Genomic DNA, 22,187 nt, shown 5'->3' on the forward strand with positions numbered 1-22,187 from the left:
TATTTAATGTGATCTCCCGAATTCTACATGCACTGCAAATTCGGTATAAGATGCAATGGCTCTGGTAACATGGACAGAGCTATTCTATTAGTTGCCGTTCTTTGTGTGTTTCGGATGCTTGAAATCTTTTCACAATAACACGTGACTGTTGTCGATTACTTGGTCACCCTATATTTAATTTCGACGTAAATAACATAGTCAAATTAATATCACAAACTAATAAACGATTAATAAGTATTTACCTACTTATGTCGCCGATAAAGAAAATTTGTCAGATAATTCGACCAAAAAATCTCCAGTACCTCCGATTTATTGTTTTTTTTTTCAAATTTTGAATATCATCCTTTTTTTCGAATGACATACATACAGTGTACCAACAGTACCAATGTACATATATACATACATATTATGTATGTTTGTATGTATGTATTTGGCCGTTTGTAATTGCCTTCCAGTTCTGTGGGAACTAAATTGATTGAATTAATACTCCTTTTACGGTGGGGGCATAATTTTTTTCTATCATGACAGAATCTAAACAGTATCAAAATATATCTGGTACAGCTTAAATATTATACCGCATACATCGGAAGTTTATCTTTCGAAGATGTTTTTACCTACGGTTTAAATGAAATTACCTCGGAGCTCTTGATGTTTCAATTAACCCACCAATTTTGTGGATTTGTACCTTTTTCTTCAAAACTGTGGAAACCACTTTTGGCATTATCATCTTAGTCTTTTCAAATTTGTGGAAAATTGACTTTATTGAAAAAATTTTTTGCAAATTTTTTGCAAATTTTCGCGATTTTTTTAGGTTTTATCCTTTTCTGCCATGAGACCATTCCGAATTTGTGCGAATTGTCAATATCTGTTTAGCCGTTCTTGAGTTATAAGCGTAGTAACTAACATCATCCTTTTTTTATATATATAGATAAACACCGTAAAACTTCACAGTATTTTAGGCAATGCTGTTTTTATATCCTCCACCATAGTATGGAGGGAATATTAAGTTTTTTTTCTGTTTGTAACACATCGAATTAATCATTTGTGACCATATAAAGTAGGTATACATGGGGATTTCTGAGTGAAATCGGATTTTTTTGCTATGCTGATGCTGTTCATCAGCAAAACATTTCAGTTTATTTTTTTGACTAACGGTTCCAGAGATCTTGCGCCTTGATAAAGGTAAATTCTGTAAAAACAATGTACAAAGAAATACTCATAATTTCTTTAATATTGGTTCAAATGGAAACAAGTAAAAAGAGGTTATGTTCGGCCGGGCCGAACTTTTTACACCCCCACCATAAAATAGTCGTAATTAAAATGGAATAATTAGTTTCCTTTCACAATTTTAGGTAGGCCGAACTTTTTATACCCTCCACACAAATTTCAGCCATTTCGGTGGATTAGTGTGGCCACAACCTTCAAAATACCTGATAATCGGAAGGTAACGTTTTATGGGGGCTATATGATGGCGTGGACCTATACCTAAAAATTTCTGGGGGAAAGTTGTATACCTCCAACGAAGACTAAATACCACATTTCAGCCATCTCGGTGTGATAATGAGGCCAAAACCTTCAAAATACCGAAAATCGTGAGATATCGTCCTATGGGGGCTATATCAAAACGTGGACCTATATAAACATTTTATGGTAGAAATGTTTCTTACCCTCTGGAAACACAAAATACAAAGTTACAACCGATTCTGTTGTCAAATGGGACTAATACATTCAAAATATATTGAAATGACGCGTACTTAGTATGGGGCCTTATATATATAAACCTATATAAACCAACTTTGGTAGGAATGTTTTTTGGCCTCTGCAGACACAAAATACTAAATTACAATCAATTCGGTGGTAAAATGGGACAAATATCTTAAAAATTCCTTAAAACGACGACGCGTCACGCGTCATTTTGTATGGGGGCTATACGAAAGCGTGGACCTACATAGCCCGCTTTCAAAGGTCTTACGTACATATAATATATTTTCCCAAAATTTAATCCACCTACGTCAATCCGTTCGGACGCTAGAGTGATTTCCACAGACGGACAGACTGACGGACGGACGGACATGGCTATATCGATGTAGAATTGCACGCTGATCAAGAATATACATATATAGTTGGTGGGGTCTACAATGATTATTTCTAGTAGTTACAAACGGAATGACAAACTTAATATACCCACATCCTATGGTGGAGGGTATAAAAATGTGAACCTAAAATGTAAAATTACGGCTAGTTCGGTTAAACATTTTAGATAAACCCCTCAAAATACCGAAAATCGGGGTACCGTTATGTAGGGGCTATAGCAAAACATAGACATATGTTTCGTGACCATTTGGTTAAAAATTGTATCTAAAATTCTCAAATTACCGAAAATCGGAAGGCTAGGTTATATGGGGGCTATACTAAATCAAGGGCCTGTGTTTTACGATTTTTGGTGAAGAAATTTCGTGACCACTAATAACCTCAAATGTCAATTTACAGTTGGTTCGGTTAAAAATTGCTAAAATAGTCAAAATACCGAAAATCGGGAGGTACCGTTATATGGAAGCTATACCAAACCATGGAGCTATGCCCATAATTTTTGGAATATAAGTTTGTTGATCACTAAGAACCCTAAACGAAAAATTATAGCAAATTCGGTTTGAAATTGTGACTAAAAACTTTAAAATACCAGAAATCGGGCGGAACCGTTATATGGGGGCTATGCCAAATTTTTAAATTTTAGCGATTTAGTATTAAAAATCAATTTTTATAAATGAGTGCACCTTTGGATTTTCTTGAATTTTTTCTATATTTAACTACGATTAATTACAAATATTTTAGTCCAATTTAGTTTAAGTTCCAATCCTTCGGGTACCTTCCCACAAAAGTTCAAAACTTTTTGCTGTACAACCATACTTTGCACATCATAATATTTTTTTTTTTTCTAGGGTACCACCTACACAAAAATTTCGGAAAAGTGCAGTTTAAAATCTGCTCATTTTTTATGTTAATACAACAAAAACGTATATTCCCTGCCATCTTTACGACGGTTTTAGTTTAAGGGGCAAGTCCATACATCCTGAGAAAATTGCACGAAAGTTTTAGAAAAACCCCTATGAACACCATACGTAGTGGCTGATGTGCACGACAACCTCCGAATTGGATACTGAGTTGTTCCAAACTTTGCATATTGTAATATTTCTGCAAATCTTAGACAAATCTTAGACAGAAGATGGTACTTATCGGTCCACTCCTTCTGGTACCTCCCCTACTAAAGTTCAAAAATATTCGCTAACATGGTAATTTTTGTCGAAGGTACTACTCACGGTCGTGTCTGTTACGATTTTATGTTTTTTGTGGACAAGTCCATGCTTTTTGAAATAATGGATCAAAAGCTCTAAATTATACGGTAACTAACTGAAATAACTGGTGGGCTCGGGGCCGCCATCGAAAGGAATGACTCCCAAAATAAGACCCACTTCCAAAATGGACCTGCTCCTCAACAATTTTGAGCTGTAATCCAAATCCATATTTTTGTCGGCAAGTTCATACATCCAAAATTCTTAACATATATTTTTTAGGGAAAAGAGTTTCAATCCACATAGGCTGAGGGCACATCTCTGTTCGCAAAGCCGGCTGATACTTCTTTACTTGTTACATTTTTAAAATAAGAAAATCTCTCCAGTTGTCACACTAAAAACACAATTTAAAATGTTATGTTTTCAACCTTGGCAATAAAAGTTCGCAAAATTGGTTTCATAAATTGTTAACAATAATAATACCATATGCGGTCGAATGACTACCTTCTAAAGATAATACGCTCATCTAAACATTATTAAAATGTTTCCTTATTTATATTGTTCCACTTGATTTACATAGTTTTTTAGTCTTTGCTAATTTCCTAGCATAAAGATAGGGAGCGGTATTCGAATCTAAACAATTGCCATATTCGTATTAAGAATAATTAGCATACAGTTTTAGCACAAATTAGAGCTAAATGTTTATACATAAGTAAACATACATATTTTTAGATACCAGTTGAGGAGTTTAAGTTCCGAATATAAGATATGGTGAAGTCTTTCTTAAATAATTACCCCTTTTGATACAGAGTTCTCCCTATGTTTATATTTAAGATGACACAAGTGCAAATAAATTTCTAAAATTAGCCATTTCACTGCTTTATTCCTAAAGATGGTCTGTAAATGTTGTTTTAAAATTGTTTTCAATACCCAACAACATACAAAACTATGTCAATATTCATTTTGCAGTTGGTTCATTTACCAAACAACAAATCGAGATGAACTATAAAACGGATTGAATACATTTTCAACCTGACATGCGTGACTAAAAACGAACGAACAAAAGCGCATTAATTCAATTTCTTTTTGTTATTTAGTCGTCGTACGCACGTACACTTCTTCAGCAAAACATTGGTATTGAACTTGAATTTGAAAATGTTTTGGAAATCTCTTCAAGTTTATGTTTACAAATACATGTGGACAAAATGGAATTGTAATGCCTCACAATAATTTGAAACACCTTTTGGTCTAAAATAAGACAGGATAATTCATACTCAATATGCCTTACTTAATTTTAAACGGATTTTCCGCTATTTCTCTAAGTTTCCGGACAACAAGAATAAGAGAAGTATTTTTGTGCGACTGGGTGTTGTCTTCCCATTATCTGTCCCATTTTGTACTCTAAAATTATCATCAGTCAGCTAATTTGCATCACTTAAAATTGATTTAACATATTTGTAATACCCGAGGCTCTAATATCTCATCAAATATAAGATGAATGGAGGGGACATGTGAAGCGGTTGCTTCATCGCCCATTCACGTAATATTGATAATACGTGGAGCATTTCAGCTGTTTGTTTGGTGATGCTCATTAATCATTTCATCAGAGTGTTATTAGCATAAAATATAAAAAAAAAAAAAACAGTGAAACCTCTCAGATAAAAAACTTAAAAGCCTAAAATGCAAATAATGATTTGGTTTTACGAAGATTTGTGGAGAGACTGTAATTTTTCCCAACATTTTGGTGTAAGTTGTCTTGCGCTTTTCTTCTTGCGAGGACTTGTAAATCGGTATTAATTATGTGATACATTTTATATTAACATTGGATCGTTCGAGAAGTGGATGTGGTAGACTTGCAATCCTAATGCACCAGTCTGTCCAGTACAAACTTATCTCTCTTCCCCTCGACTCTATTTACATATAATTGGAGTGTATGAGGCTAGCGGTAAAGTGTGGAACCGCCGAGATAGAACTAAAAGTACTAAAGAACCAAATGTTTTATCCCCCCGATAAATAGCTCTGTCCCGCATTATTAGCCTGACATTAAGCAACTGTTGGAAGGTGAAAACTGGCTCATCCTAGGACTGTCATAGTTAACCAGACATATCCATCGTGTCATCTGGTCTTACGAATGACGTGACCCGTCATTTCGTTTGGGTCTAACCATCTGCCTATCCTCTCTCCATCAATATACCTCCCGACTCTATAACATCTAAACACCGCTCTTTTTTAAACATACGATTCAGAGAATTCACCAATAACGCTTCAGAGAACTACCCAATCCCTCTGATGTTCGGGTAGCAGGGAGGAATTTCCGAGACTTCATCAGTGCTGCAACCGCTTACTATATTCCTGCTGGTCGAATACCTTATGGGTATTTAATGGGGGAAAGTTTTATACCCCCAACGAAGACTAAGTACCCTATTTCAGTCATTTCGGTGTGATAATGAAGCTAAAACATTCAAAATACCGAAAATCGGGTGGTATCGTTCTATGGGGGCTATATCAAAACGTGGACCGATATAGCCCATTTGCAATACCAAACATCCTAGGAGTAATAGAAACATCTATTCCATATTACAAAGCCCTATCATAAAAATTGCGAGCTGCATCTTGATTTCAACAGACGGACGGACATGGTTATATCGACTTAGAATTTTACCCTGATCAAGAATATACATACTTTATAGGGTCTCCGATGAATATTTCGATGTGTTACAAACAGAATGACAAATTTAATTATACCCTCCATATTATGGTGGAGGGTATAAAAACGAACTTGTTAAACGAAGCCGCTAAAGCTTAAACCTCATTTCCCAGCAGGAAATGAGCATTACGGCATTACCGAATGAGCGTGATGAGCTTCGCCGTACGAACCCTAGCGATCCCAGAGTCAGAGAATTGATAATGAAAGTCAATAGATTAGTCGATGAGCACAAGCGGAAAAGTGACTATAGTAAACTGTGGACGAAAGTTAAGGCGTTATCGAACCCTGGAAAAAGGATAGCCCGAAAGCGACCGGGCGACGAGAAGTGTTTTACGTCCTTTGCGATCCCTTCCAGCCAAGGAGGAACCACCAAAATTTACGATGAGTTATGTTGCAGATGTTTTCCAAGGTGCGAAGTCAAAGTGCAAGGGCCTGACAGAATTTCAATGGCTATGCTAAAGCAATTGGATCGTTTGCCATCATAATAGTTTCCAAAAGGTGGAAAATGCTGAAGCATGGCAGCAAAGGTGAATCATACAGGCCGATCTAAATTTTCTTACCCGTAGCAAAGATACTTGAGGCGTTACTCCTCCCCAGCATCAAAGCGTATTATCCGCACGGGTTCTGGAAGCAGTATATTAGCACAACGGCACTGCACGACGTTTCCACACGTATTAGCCGAGGTCTCAACTAGAACAGACAGTGCCACAGAACAGTGATGGTGGCATTGGACCTTACTAAAGCTTTTGATAAGGTCAACCATAGGAAGGGTGATATCTCCGGATCTGTTTAATACCTACATTTATGCAATTCCACGCCTTTCCGATGGCATTGAGTTAATTTGGTGCACGGATTATTGTACACTCATGGCGTCATCAGGTCCCACCGTTGAAAACATTTGTGTAAGGCTAAACACCTATCTCATTGATCTTATTGAGTTCTTGCACCCAAGGAATATGAAAATACCCGCCACTGTTAACCACATACAATGCCATAGGTCGGTCTGGGGTAAGCTATGCGGATCCTATGTGGATTGCCAACGTAAGTGATTGGCAATTAAAAACTTTTCAGATTGCCCCCTGAGAACAGTAACAGGGTGTCTCCTCATGTCTTCAGTGGACCATACGCGTGAGTAGACTAAGGTCTTACCGGTGGGTTGGCACAACAGGATATTGTCGATGAAATGTCTGCTTGGATGCAATAGGCAAATCCATCCTAATCACCATCTAATGGATTTGCTCCCCGCCAGGCATGTCTTTACTTCCGCCCATGTTTTTGGAATCATATACAAAATGCTTAGAGGTAGTTTACACTATCTATCAATGTCAATGTCATATGACACAAAATAAAAACATTCCATATTTACCCACGGAGGCAATGAGGAGACGTAGTTTTTTTATATTTTGCTGGTGTGGACGCACAGAGTAAATGGCGTAAGGAAAATCTCTAATATTACACATATTAGCGAATATATAACGATGGAAAGTTTCATGTCATATGACATTTACATATAGTGTAAACTACCCCTTATAAATGATATCCAATATATGTATGTTGTGCTAAGTTAAAACTTCATCACATTTCACCTCAATCGATTCAAATCGAGAAGCATAGACCATAAAGTAAATAACAACAAAATAGGCACGGCTTTTATTATTACTTTTTAGCGTTTAAGATTTCACATTCAGATGTTGACTACCAGTGACATTGTCCGACACATCAAAACTTGTGATGTGTGATTTACATCTGCGACACATGCATAACATTGTCTTATTCATAATTACATAGCGTTAATTTCAAACATTAAAAAATAAGATTATGTTCATATTTCCTTCCAACTCCAAAAGAGACAATGTAAAAACACATTAACATTGAACTTGAATGTTGTCTCATCTTTGACATTTAACATAACTTCAAAACTCATAATAGCTTTAAACAATTACACACCAAAAAAGTATTTGAAGCATTAAAGAATTGATGCAAATCTCAGAAAATATATTCTCCAAAACCTTCAAAAAAACAAATTTATTCTTGATGATTCTTCTCCATTCATAATGATGATCAGAAATACAAACATACGTACGTAAAAAATTAAATGGAGGCTACAAAATTTGCTTCTAAATTGCTGAGTTTTTTCTCTGTTAAAACAGTAATTGTCCAATGGCAGATTATATCAAATATAAACATTTCCAGAAAGCATAGCGATATATTCAAAATTAAACAGAAGTTAAAACCACAAAACCTAAATTAATTCTTAATAAAGTAACGAAAAATGAGGAAACCCTAAAACATGCAAAGTGAGTCAAAAGGATATGTACCAGAACATGGTCCAAATAGCTCTAAAAATGTATTATCAATATTTTACTATTTTCTCCTTTATCCATTTTAACAATAGGCCTGTTCGATAACTTCGCAAATAAAAAGTAATTGCAAGTACTTCTTTCTCAGTTCTGTTTTAATGAACATGTTTCTCCTATCTGCTCTAATTTCCGAGATATCCACGCATCGACGCAAAATTAATATTTTAAAAATCTACAAGTTTAAAAACACATTTCAAAAATAAGAACTTTAATTTTCGATTTAGAAGTATTTAATTTATTGCGGCAAATGGCGTATGGAACACTTGTTTCTGTTTCTGTTTTTTTGCATGAGTCGAGAAAATAATGTCAAAAAGCATCAGCAGTGGAGTTCTGCAACCCTATTTTCGCTTACAAAAAAAATGGTAAAATTAAAACGCAAAATTATTAATGAAAAGTTCCGATAAAAGTAAACACTGTTGAAATCGGTAGGACTTAGCGATAACTTTTTTTGTAGCTAAAAATTGCAAGTTAATAGATGGAATTTGTAATAAAAACAAGTAAGAACGACGTTAAGTTCGGCCGTATTGAACTTTATATATTATCCAGTAAGAGTTGTATTGAAGTAAAATGGATCAATTAGTTTCCTTTCGTTTATGAAAGCTCTTTCGCCACGATAACTGAAGAATATCGCTTAATTTTAAACAAGGTTTAATACCAATTAGAATTCGTATTTTGCCCCTTTTCTGTAGTATAATGTGAAAATACCAAAAAACGGGTAGTACGGTTCTATGGGGTCTATATCAAAACGTGGTCATATACCGACAAGCCTTTGCTCAACGCATACTATATACCAAATTTTATCCATTCCTGTAGGATAATGCGGCTAAAATATTAAAAATTTAAAATCGGGCGGTATTGTCCTTCAAGGAAGACCAAATACCACATTTCAGCCATTTTGGTAAGATATGTGATGTGGCTAAAACCTTAAAATACCAAAAATCGTGGGTGCCGTTGTATGCTTGGTTTACATTTTCGAAATCCACTCAATTTCAAGTGTCAATTCCTTTGCGTATACGTCAAATGAAAACTCATCTGAAATTCATTGGATTTCATTTGACGTTTATGCAATGGAATTGATAGTTGAAATCGAGTGGATTTCGTAAATGTAAACTTGCTATAATTGCGAAATTTCAGCCATTTTGATGGAATAAGGTAGACAAAACCTTGAAAATACTGAAAATAAAACCTTAAAAATACCAAAATTCTGGAGGTACAGTTGTATGGGGGCTATGTGAAGACGCGGACCTATACTGCCAAATTTCAGGTGGAAAGTTTAATATCCCCAACGAAGACTATATACAAAAAACTTCAAGATACCGAAAAAAGGCAGGTACCGTTCTATGGGGCTATAGCAAAACTTGGACCGATATAGCCCATTTTCAATACCAAACATTCTAGGAGTATAAGGAACTTCTATACCAAATTATCTTAAACTATCTTAAAAACTGCGAGCTGTATTTTGACTTCGACAGATGGACGAATGGACAGAATTTTATGCTCACCAAGAAAACATATACTTCATAGGAAAACGGAATGACAAATTTAATTATACTGTCCATATGGTGGAGGGTATAAAAATTGTTATCGTAGAAAAATTTGTAGATTCTTGCAGTATCTGGAGTACCTCGTGGTCCTGATTATGACACTACATATTCTATGCATTCAGAGAAATGGGCCACAAATTTCTCTAAATTGGGATCTGACAGTCTAACATTAAGGCTAACACACATCTCCATCACAAATATTAAATTTTTTCCATTCAGGAAGTTCTCGGATATTTTTTATTCTCGGCGAGGAGGTCCTAAATGATGACCTGCATTTCCAAAAAATTAAAGAACTTGACGTTTTTACAAACTAAGGATCTGTTAGTGGAACAGGTAACTTTTTCTATGCCTGAAATTGGTGCCTAAACCAAATTTAAAATCTATTGTTGGACCGTTTTCTAATTTTCTACAGTTTATAGTTCTTGTTTGTTATTTTTGTGAAGGTCCCTTTTCTGAAAATAAACACGTAAAGAACATTAAGTTCGCCCGGCCGAACTTTTTATACCTTCCACCACAAAATATTCTGAACTAAAATGTTCGACCACGGATACCCCAAATTTGTTGGTGCCTTTATATTGGAGATATACCAAAACATGGACTGTGTGGACCTCTGAGAACTTCAAATATCACATTACAGCTATTTCGGTTAAAAATTGTTGCTAAAATTTTCAAAATACCGAAAATTGCGAGGTTCCGTTTTATAGGGGCTATACCAAAAAATGACCAATTTGGACGATTTTTGGTAGAGAATTTTTGTGAACGATGAAAACCTCAAGTGTCAAATTACAGCTAGTTCGGTTAAAAATTGTAGCTAAAATCCTCAAAACACCGAATATCAGGCGGTACCGTTATATGAGGGCTATACCAAAACATTGACCTATGTTGACGATTTTTGGTGGAGAAGTTTCGTGACCGCTGAAAACCTCAAGTGTCAAATTACAGCTAGTTCGGTTAAAAATTGTAGCTAAAATTCTCAAAATACCGAAAATCGGGAAGTGCCGTTATATGGGGGCTATAACAAAACATGGACCTATGTTAACGATTTTTGGCGGAGAAGTTTTGGGACCACTGAGAACCTCAAATATCAAATTACATCATGTTCGTTCAAAAAATTTAGCTAAAATCCCCAAATACCTTAAATCGGGAGGGCACGTTATGTGGGGGCTATACCAAAACGTGGATCTATATTGGTAATTTGTGGAGAAGTTTTTTGGTCATTGGGAAATTCAAATGTCAAATTTCAGCTAATTTGGTCAGAAAAAACAGGAGGTACCGTTATATGGGGCCTATACCAAAACGTGGACCTATCCGGACCATTTTTTGGTGCAGAAGTTTTTTTTGACCTCTAGAAACTCCATGTGCCAAATTGGAGCCAATTTGGGCGGAAATTGTAGCTAAAATCCTTAAAAAAATTTTAATCGGGAGGTACCGTTATATGGGGGCTATACCAAAGTGTTTACTAATCTTCACAATTTTTAGTAGAGAAATTTGTTGGCCATTGGAAACCTCAAATGTCTCATTTCATATTTGCTAGTTCGATTAAAAAATATAGCTAAAATCCTCAAGATATCTTAAATCGGGTGGTACCGTTATATGGGGCCTATACCAAAACGTGGACCTATATGGCTCATTTTTTAGCGTTATATCTCAATTATTGCAGACGCTAGAGTGATTACAACAGACATGGCTAGATCGTCTTAGAACTTTATCCTGATCGCAAATAATTAGTTCGATTTTACAAACAGAAAAACAAACATAATATACCCTATATAAAAAGTGAAAGTATTTGAGATTGCTAAACTTAATTTCATTTTTGAAATAGCAGAAAAGACTACAGTTTCGGATTTCGCCACTTATTCTCATCATAATTTTCCTAATTTTTTGTGTTGAAACAAAAACTATTACCCAATTTTATAACTCAAAAAACTGGCAAATTCATATCAATGAGAATCTCAAAAAAACGCTTTAAAACTCTCGTGGCCGTTTATGTAAACCAAAAAACTACTACCCACTTTTATGTCTCCGCATTAGAATTCAATTAAAAATCAAATGCCGTTCGTTGGTAATGGCATCAGTTGAAAACGGCTGGACCGATTTGGAAAACTATTTTTTTTTAAATGTTGGTCATAACCCAACTTAGGTTGACCACGCCCACTTTTTTCAATTTTCATTTTTAATCTTTTCTACTGATTTTCCTGAAATTGACATTTAACGCACAGGGATGGCCCTGTTGAAAATAGGCTACATATATTGTTGAATTTCCTCTATACCCTATTTCATTAAGAATGCTATATCTATATAACTAAAAATCAAATGCGGTTTATTGGTAATGGCATCAGTTGACAACGGCTGAACCGTTTTGGATAATTGTTTTTTGAAATGTTCGTCATATCCCAACTTAGGTTGTTATGCAAAGAAAATTTGAACACGCCCACTTTTTTCAATTTTAATCTTTATTACAAAAATTACTGAACTGATTTTCCTAAAATTGTCAGGGAATGTACAAGAATGGCCCCCGGTGAAAATATGCTACATATTTTGTTGAATTTCGGAAGAGGCGGAGTACTTCCCCTATACCCTATTTCTTTGATTTACATATTACAATAAATCTACATATGTATATAAATAAAAATCAAATGTCGTTTGTTGGTAATGGATAATTCTTTTTTGAAATGTTCATCATAACCCAACTTAGGTTTTAATGCAAAGAAAATTTGACCACGACCACTGTTTTCAAGTTTCTATTTTAATCTATTCTACAAAAACTACTAAACCGATTTTCATGAAATTGTCAGGGAATGTACAGGGATGGCTTACGCTAAAAATAGGCAATATATTTTGTTGAATTTCGCTAAACGCTATTTTTGTAAGTCTTGCGAACTTATCGGTTTGAAAATTGATTTGCAATGGTGGTTGTGTCTCCCACACTGAGCACTTATTTTAAATATGTTATATCTCCAAATCTTCTGAACCGATTTCCATGTTATTTTTAAATTATGTATTGGGATGGCCCCTGGTGGAAATAAGTATAGGTATATCAGGTATAAAATATACATTATAAGAAGGCGATGGGCGACGCAGTCGGACCTTAAGTTGTCACTGGACATTCATTTGTATGAAGGGCACACATGCAATTTTATATAGAAGTTATCATCTGGAAGGATGGCACATAAAAATTCCCTAGAAGCTTTAGATTGATTCTTGAAGGATTTAAGAAGCAATTCACGTTTAGATTTCAGACAAAGACTTCAAGTTGTACTATTCCAGCATGCCTCGTGTCATCAGTTCTTTGGCGGTATGTTAATATTTAAGCCGATAGCCGTAGTCGCTAGTGCTTTTTGCTGTAAGTTTATTATAATTTAGTGTGTTTGTGTTTAGTTCAAATCTGGTAACTCATTTTTAACACGGTTGCAGTTGACCAATCGAACTAAAACTTTGCACACTTCTCAGATTTGGAAGACAATACACGAATATGAAATCAAAACCAATATTGGTCCATTTTTACACTGTTTTACAGTGTTTTATCTAATTTGCTTTTCAAATCTGGTAACTAATTTTTCACACAGTTACAGTTGACCAATCGAACTTAAAATTTGCACACATTTCAGAAATGGATGACAATACATGAATATGAAATCAAAACCAATATTGGACCATTCTTACAGTGTTTTTACGGTGTCTAACGTAACCCCCTTTTCAAATTTGGTAACTGATTTTTAAAGCGGTTGCAGTTGACCAATCGAAGTAAAACTTTGCACACTTTTCAGATTTAGATGACAATACGTTAATATGAAACCAAAATCAATATGGGTCCATTTTTTCCTATAGCTCCCATATAACGGTACCACCCGATTTCCTGTATTTTGCTTTTCAAATCTGGTAACTCATTTCCCACACAGTTGCAGTTGACCAATCGAACTAAAACTTTGCAAACTTTTTAGATTTGGATGACAATACATGAATATGAAATCAAAACCAATATTGGTCCATTTTTACAGTGTTGTACAGTGTTCAATTTTGCATGCTTTTCAAATCGGGTAACTCATTTTTAAGACAGTTGTAATTGACCAAGCGAACTAAAACTTTGCACACTTTTCAGATATAAATGACAATACATGAATATGAAATCAAAACCAATATTGGTCCATTTTTACACTGTTTTGCTAATTTGCTTTTCAAATCTGGTAACTCATTTTTCACACAGTTGTAGTTGACCAATCGAACTAAAACTTTGTACACTTTTCAGATTTGGATGACAATACATGAATATGAAACCAAAATCAATATGGGTCCATTTTTTCCTGTAGCTCCCATCCAGCGGTACCACTCTATTTAAGGTATTTTATCGTCATTTTAAGCCCGTATTGGCTGCTTTTTGACAACTAGGCACAGAAACGTACCCATTAAAACTTATGGACATAGGTCCAGGTTTTGGTATAGCCCCCATATAGCGGTACCGCCCGATTTCAAGTGTTTTGTGGATTTTATCTTAATTTTTATACCGAATTGCGTGTAACTTGCCATTTGGAGATCCCAGTGGTACAGAAATTTCTCCGCCAAAAATTGTGACATAGGTCCAGGTGTTGGTATAGCCCCCATATTACGGCTCCACCCGATTTCAAGTGTTTTTGTCTTAATTTTTGGGCCGAAATGGCTGTAACTTTGATTTCGAGTTCCCAACTTCGGCCTAAATTGTTTATGGGGTTCCGTTGAAAATTGAAAGAGCATTTTGAGAGGGGAAAGTTCGGAGGAGGTAGTTCGGCGGTGGTTCGGTGTAAGTTGTTAGGAGTTAAAGTGAATGTTGTTCGGAAGTTCCGAGGAGTTTGTTTGAAAGTTCGGATGAGGTTGTCCGGAGGAGATTTTGCGAAGTTTGAATGAGGTTGTTCGGAAAATCGGTGGAGGTTGTTCGAAGGGGTGGTGTTATGAAGGTGGATGTTAGGAACTTCCACCCCCCTCCGAACTTCCAAACAACCTTCTCCGAACTTCCCCTTCTCAACTTGCCTTTTCCACATTCAGTCTAACTTGTTCACTACTACACACATCCACACACACAAGCACACAAACGGTCAAAAAATAAATACTTATTTCAAAATCTGACCCATGTACACAATTTTGGTGGGGACGTTTCTGTACAACTGGGAACTCGAAGACAAAATCCTCAAAACAACTTAAATCGGTTGGTACCGCTATATGGGCACCATCATTAAATATCATTTATAATCTCAAGTATATACAAATAAAATTGAAAATCTTAAAAAAATGTATTTACAAAAAAATTAAAAATAATTATAAAATTTATAAGTTTCAGTGTTCTATTTTTAAATGCACTAAAAACTAGAAAATAAGTATGTAATTAAAAAAAATTAAGTAACAGTGTTTTATTTATAAATGCACTTAAAAGTAGAAAATAATTTTGATGATGGAATCTCTCAAATAAAACGTTTGCCGTTCAATATTATCACAAGTTTTAATTTAAATGCAAGCGTTTTATTTGAGAGATTCCATCATCAAAATTATTTTCTACTTTTAAGTGCATTTATAAATAAAACACTGTTACTTAATTTTTTTTAATTACATACTTATTTTTAATTGTAATAAATATTTAAATAAATAGATAAAAATAAATAAATGTTAGTATTGCATATCGACACCAACATTTCTGAAGATTTTTTTATTTATAGTCACTTGCAGATCCCGCCTAATTACCGATGCAAGAAAAATATAATTAACTTATGAAAAGGTAACATAAAACTGTTTCAAGGGTCAGCAACGCGGACCGGGTCGGGAAGTTCTATATAAATAAACCGTAATGAAAATAAATAATATAAATAAACAATTTCAATAATGATATATGGAGTTTATATTTTTATATAAAATCGTAAATATATGATTCATGATATACATACATATGTATGTATATACGTAGAGTTTACCAAAGATTGTATTCCAATTGAGAATAAGAAACACTTCATCCACAAAAACAACTTTGTTTACAAATTTTACGTAATGTTCTAAAAAAACTGCAGTTTGATCTTCACCTTGGCCAAGGTCTTGGCTGTAAATAGCAATGCAACAGAATTGCAAAAAACGAATCGCAAATTGGCATTTTCAAGTAAAAAACATTATCAATTCCGGTTTACCAAATACAAATCAGATGTGTTTAATGTGGAAGTTGAAACTTGAACGAGATATTTTTTTATATTTTTCTACTGTATTCGTATCGTGTAACAGACAAACCGAAAACCAGCAGAAGTTATAACATTGTCCAAATACTGCATTGAGGTAACGAGCAACAACAAGTGGTTGTTGACTGGTCCGTCCGTACGCCATTCGCCGTTCGTTGTGTTGCAAATGTCTAGCAAGCATTCAACATTGGCTTTGTCAAAAGTCTGATTGTTGAGGCAAAGTGCATTGCGGAATATATGCAAACAACTCTAAAGTGGTTGTCTTTGTTAATTTTCAATTTTTGGAATTTTCCAGTGTTTTGAAGTTACCATATGTAAAGGGTTGAGTTCCCAGGGAAATGAAAGAAGAAAATATTTATCCAAAAATAATTGTCAAAATCCAAAGAAATAACAATATACACAATTAAGCTTAATCATAAACTAGTCCAATTATAAATCTCATTTTTTTGTAATTGATTAAAATTTTGCTCTAAAGAATGTATGTTTTCCCTCAATATATCTCGTGACATCACCAAAAAAACCCATCAACAATTAGATTATGTATAGCAAAAACTGTTTGAAAATCCCAAATGACTAGAAGAGTAAAATAAACAAAATTACCAAAAAGTTTCAAACGAAAAATGTAATACTGAAATAGCCCCACTAACCACTTTGTTACTAAACTAGGTGGCAATAAAAGCCATCAACTTGGTTGGAGAAAAAGAGTGCCACTACCAACCACAAAATGTGTTATGTAATAATTGTAAATGCCTCCAGCACTCAGTCATGACAGTCCAGCACGAACAATGGCACAGTGGCAGTATTGGTTTAATTGGAATTTCCCAAATATTAATGGAAAAAGAAAATTCCCAATATAGTTGCCATCCATTAGTCGTATATTTGTATTAAATTTAAGTACTTACATATGTATGTAAATATTTTTTGTTTTTATTTATTTTATTAGTTTAGATTTGTCTTTCTTTGTTGTCGTCGTGTAACAAAATACTAATCTCGTTTTTATCTCTCTTTCATTTCATTTACAGTGGACGATGCTTCCGGACATTATGCTTCTGGTTTCTTTTATGGCAATAACTATTGGATGGGTTCAATGTCACTGTGTAAGGCAATCTACCATGAAGATGGCGAAGATGATGAAGCGGCTCGCAGAAAGGCAGCAAAAAATTCCGGTTTACCCTTCGCCAAAGCACATACACAAGCTTACACCACAGTTTACAATGAGAATCCATCGTTTATACCAGGATTTTATATTATTAAAATGTTACTCAATGAAACGTTCCCCACTGATGTTGTAAGTAGCGAAAACCGAACAAAAACACAATACAAAACTGTTGATACAAATATTGCCAGAAATTTGGTGGAGAAAGGGGGGAAGAATGACATTCATGCTTACGTCATTTCTGGTAAAAGAATAAAGGATAAGTCCGAATTATCGCTCATTTACTCAATTAGTGACATTTCCATTCTACTTTATTTTGTGTCAAATTTTCATACATACATATATCTCCAAACTCAACGAGTTCAGCTCATCTACTATGAGTTTGGCATAATGCAATGCTTGATCTTGCGCAGAAATTTAGCACTGATATCTGGCTAGCTGTTTGCAAAATAGGGTCCAAGTAGTTATTTTATTTTTTGGGTAATATTTTTTTAGTTGGGAAGTCATATTTCAATCGCCAACTATAAACGCGTTTTTCTCGAAACTGGATTTTTTGAGATTTGCCACTCTTTGAGTAAATGAGCGTTTTATCCTTAGCATAAAGTCTAAACAGCATATACAGTGGACCACTTTAAAAGGTATCCACTTCACTTTCTTTCATACCTTATTTGGTTCATCCGACCCTAAACGCTAAAATTTGCTTTCATTGGCAAAAATAACAGTCTGTTTGGGTCAGATGGACCACTTAAACTATAGCGTATAGAAAACCCAAAACAATTGGACCCTAAACACACAATTGCAACCGTAAAGTGCTTCCGGTGTAGCGAATCTTGTCTTTATCGAAAGAATTATGGATAAGATGTGTTATTTAAACATTCTGAAGAATAACTTGGAATGTAGCGCTGAAAAAAGGGATTGGGGACAACATTCCAATTTTATCAAAATAATGATCCCAAACACAAATCACACATTGTTCGAGAATGGATGCTATATAACTGTTCAAAAGTGATTCAAACACCTCCCCAATCCCCCCATTTGAATCGTATAGACAATTTATGGAGTATTTTGGAGACAATGGATGCCACCGTGGTGCAATGGAATGCACACCCGCCTTGCACGCTAAAGGTCGTGGGTTCGATTCCCAGGCCAGGCAACATCAAATTTTCCACGGTTCCTAAATTACCTTAGGTAATGATGGCGACATTTCCTGAGTATTTCAGCCAAGTAAAACTTCTCTACAAGAGGCGTCTTAGGACATGCCGTTCGGACTCGGCAATACACAGTAGGTCCCATATCATTGAACTAATATTAATCAGGGTGCACTCATTAATATGAGGGATGTCTCCCTTGTCCCAGCTCGAATGTTTGTGGAACAATTATTATTGTTTTGGAGACAAATAAAAGAAGTCATAACATCTAAAGTACAGAAACCCCGAAAATGTCTTGCAAGAAAAATGGGCAAAAATTCAGATTTCTTGCGCCGAAAATTTAGTTAAATCTATGCCAAAAAGGCTAAAAGCTGTAAAGGATATTATATCAAGTGCTGTAAAGGATATAAGTACCTAAGAAATCCGTTTTGTTAAATAAAACTTTCAGTGCGGATAATTTTTACTGTGAGGTAGAAATCGATGTTGTTTAACAATTTTTATTTTTGGAACATTGGTGGCGTTTTTTTAATTGGGATAGCTGTTACAATTTTTTTTCAAATAGTCTGGCTTAATCACATTGTTTGAATATGTATTTTAAAAACTAATTTATTAGTGGAGAAAGTTTGGCATTGTTCGCCAAGGGGTAAGGCAGGGAAGACTAGTTTCGATCCTCGCCACAGAATCTCATCAGTTCCCTTTCTCCACTAATAAATTAGTTGTTTCAAAATATTAAAACAACAACAATGGGGTTATCCCAGACTATTTTGAAAAAAAAAACTATTGTTTGTTCTGTTTTAGTTGAAGATTCAATCATTGCTTAAGTCTGGAGTATTCCCCCAGTGGCTTAACTTCATCACTTTCCTCTTTGCATAGAAAAATGTTTCAGGTTTTCACTAAAAAATCATCATTTCAAAAACTGAAAAGCCAATTGATAATTCCCTTCGCCGGGATGAAATCATGATATTGGTAGCGATCAGTAAATTTTGCAAGCTGTCAGTGCGTTTTGTAAACATTTTTCTCTGCAAAGAGGAAAGTGATGAAGTTAAGCCAATGGGGGAATACTCCAGACTTAAGCAATCAAAAAAAAATATTTTTATTTTTTATACCCTCCACCATATGGAGGGTATAATTAAATTTGTCATTCCGTTTGTAACACATCGAAATATTCGTCGGAGACCCTATAAAGCATATATATTATTGATCAGCATCTTTGTGTTTATTTCAGCTTTAGTCCATATTTTGTTGTATTCAAGTATTTGAATAACAACAAAATGTTTTACAGTGGATATGAAATTGATTAGTTGCGGGCGGAGGGTCGGGAATACTATAGTTTCAGTTGTCACCAAACAACTTCATCAGTTCCCTTTTCCGCCGACTCTGTATCGATAAACAGGTCAATAAGCCCATCCAGCAAATTAAACAAAATGAGAAATTTGCTATATGGCCCTAAAACTGATTACCCTACAATTTGAGTCGAACTAAAGAATTTTGTATCCACCACTGTTTTTATGTCGTCTTTGCATTGCAAAGAATACGAACATAGTGTGTTGCTTCAATAAGCGGGGGTAAAACAACGAGAAAGTTGTTGTTTTTGCATTACGCATTGATCAACAAGGCCGTGCTGATGCCTATTATTGTTGTTGGCGTTTTTTTATTGTTGGACTGCAGAATTTTACATCTTTGTGTTTATTTCAGCTTTAGTCCATATTTTGTTGTATTCAAGTATTTGAATAACAACAAAATGTTTTACAGTGGATATGAAATTGATTAGTTGCGGGCGGAGGGTCGGGAATACTATAGTTTCAGTTGTCACCAAACAACTTCATCAGTTCCCACGGCCTTGTTGATCAATGCGTAATGCAAAAACAACAACTTTCTCGTTGTTTTACCCCCGCTTATTGAAGCAACACACTATGTTCGTATTCTTTGCAATGCAAAGACGACATAAAAACAGTGGTGGATATAAAATTCTTTAGTTCGACTCAAATTGTAGGGTAATCAGTTTTAGGGCCATATAGCAAATTTCTCATTTTGTTTAATTTGCTGGATGGGCTTATTGACCTGTTTATCGATACAGAGTCGGCGGAAAAGGGAACTGATGAAGTTGTTTGGTGACAACTGAAACTATAGTATTCCCGACCCTCCGCCCGCAACTAATCAATTTCATATCCACTGTAAAACATTTTGTTGTTATTCAAATACTTGAATACAACAAAATATGGACTAAAGCTGAAATAAACACAAAGATGTAAAATTCTGCAGTCCAACAATAAAAAAACGCCAACAACAATAATAGGCATCAGCACGGCCTTGTTGATCAATGCGTAATGCAAAAACAACAACTTTCTCGTTGTTTTACCCCCGCTTATTGAAGCAACACACTATGTTCGTATTCTTTGCAATGCAAAGACGACATAAAAACAGTGGTGGATACAAAATTCTTTAGTTCGACTCAAATTGTAGGGTAATCAGTTTTAGGGCCATATAGCAAATTTCTCATTTTGTTTAATTTGCTGGATGGGCTTATTGACCTGTTTATCGATACAGAGTCGGCGGAAAAGGGAACTGATGAAGTTGTTTGGTGACAACTGAAACTATAGTATTCCCGACCCTCCGCCCGCAACTAATCAATTTCATATCCACTGTAAAATATTATTGATCAGCATAAAATTCTATGTCGATTTGACCATGTCCGTCTGTCCGTCCGTCCGTCTGTCTGTTGAAATCAAGATACAGCTCGCAATTTTAAAGATAGAGAGTCAAAATTTAATAAAGAAGTTTTTATTACTTGCAGGATGGTTGGTATTGAAAATGGGATATATCGGTCCACGTTTTGATATAGCCCCCATAGAACGGTACCTCCCGATTTTCGGTATTTTTAAGGTTTTAGCTTCAGTATCCTACCAAAATGGCTGAAATTTGGTACGTAGTCTTCTTTAGGGGTATAAAACTTTCTCCCAGAATTTTGTCGGTATCGGCCCATATCTTCATATAGCGCCCATAGAACGGTACCTCCCGATTTTCGGTATTTTTAAGGTTTTAGCTTCATTATCCTATCAAAATGGCTGAAATTTGGTACGTAGTCTTCTTTAGGGGTATTAAACTTTCCCCCAGAATTTTGTCGGTATCGGTCCACATCTTCATATAGCACCCATAGAACGGTACCTCCCGATTTTCGGTATTTTGAAGGTTTTAGCTTCATTATCACACCGAAATGGCTGAAATTTGGTACTTAGTATACGTTGGTGGTATAAAACTTTCCCCCAGAACTTTGTCGGTATCAGTCCATGCCTTCATATAACCCCCATAGAACGGTACCTCCCGATTTTCGGTATTTTGAACGTTGTGGCCTCAATATTCCACCGAAATGACTGAAATTTGGGATTTAGACTTCGTTGGGGATACTCAAACTTCCCCCTTTAATTTGCCGGTATAGGTCCACGCCTTCATATAGCCCCCATAGAACGGTACCTCCCGATTTTCGGTATTTTGAAGGTTTTAGCTTCATTATCACACCGAAATGGCTGAAATTTGGTACTTAGTCTACGTTGGTGGTATAAAACTTTCCCCCAAAACTTTGTCGGTATCAGTCCATGCCTTAATATAGCCCCCATGGAAAGGTACCTCTCGATTTTCGTTATTTTGAAGGTTTTAGCTTCATTATCACACCGAAATGGCTGAAATTTGGTACTTAGTCTACGTTGGTGGTAAAAAACTTTCCCCAGAACTTTGTCGGTATCAGTCCATGCCTTCATATAGCCCCCATGGAAAGGTACCTCCCGATTTTTCGTATTTTG

The 22,187-nt window shown here is 35.3% G+C and overlaps 1 protein-coding gene across 1 annotated transcript in view; it reads left to right on the top strand.

Moving 5' to 3' along the window:
* Positions 1 to 22,187, top strand: part of LOC141398924 (nose resistant to fluoxetine protein 6) — an 88,812-nt gene that overhangs the window by 52,974 nt on the left and 13,651 nt on the right. The window contains exon 2 of the mRNA XM_073976737.1: positions 17,109 to 17,374. Within this exon, the coding sequence (XP_073832838.1) occupies positions 17,109 to 17,374 (266 nt within the window). The remainder of the gene's footprint in view (positions 1 to 17,108; positions 17,375 to 22,187) is intronic.

This window comes from Musca autumnalis, unplaced genomic scaffold (genome assembly GCF_047663935.1).
Source record: "Musca autumnalis isolate F117 unplaced genomic scaffold, ASM4766393v1 scaffold_3, whole genome shotgun sequence".
In the NCBI taxonomy this organism is placed as follows: domain Eukaryota; kingdom Metazoa; phylum Arthropoda; class Insecta; order Diptera; family Muscidae; genus Musca; species Musca autumnalis.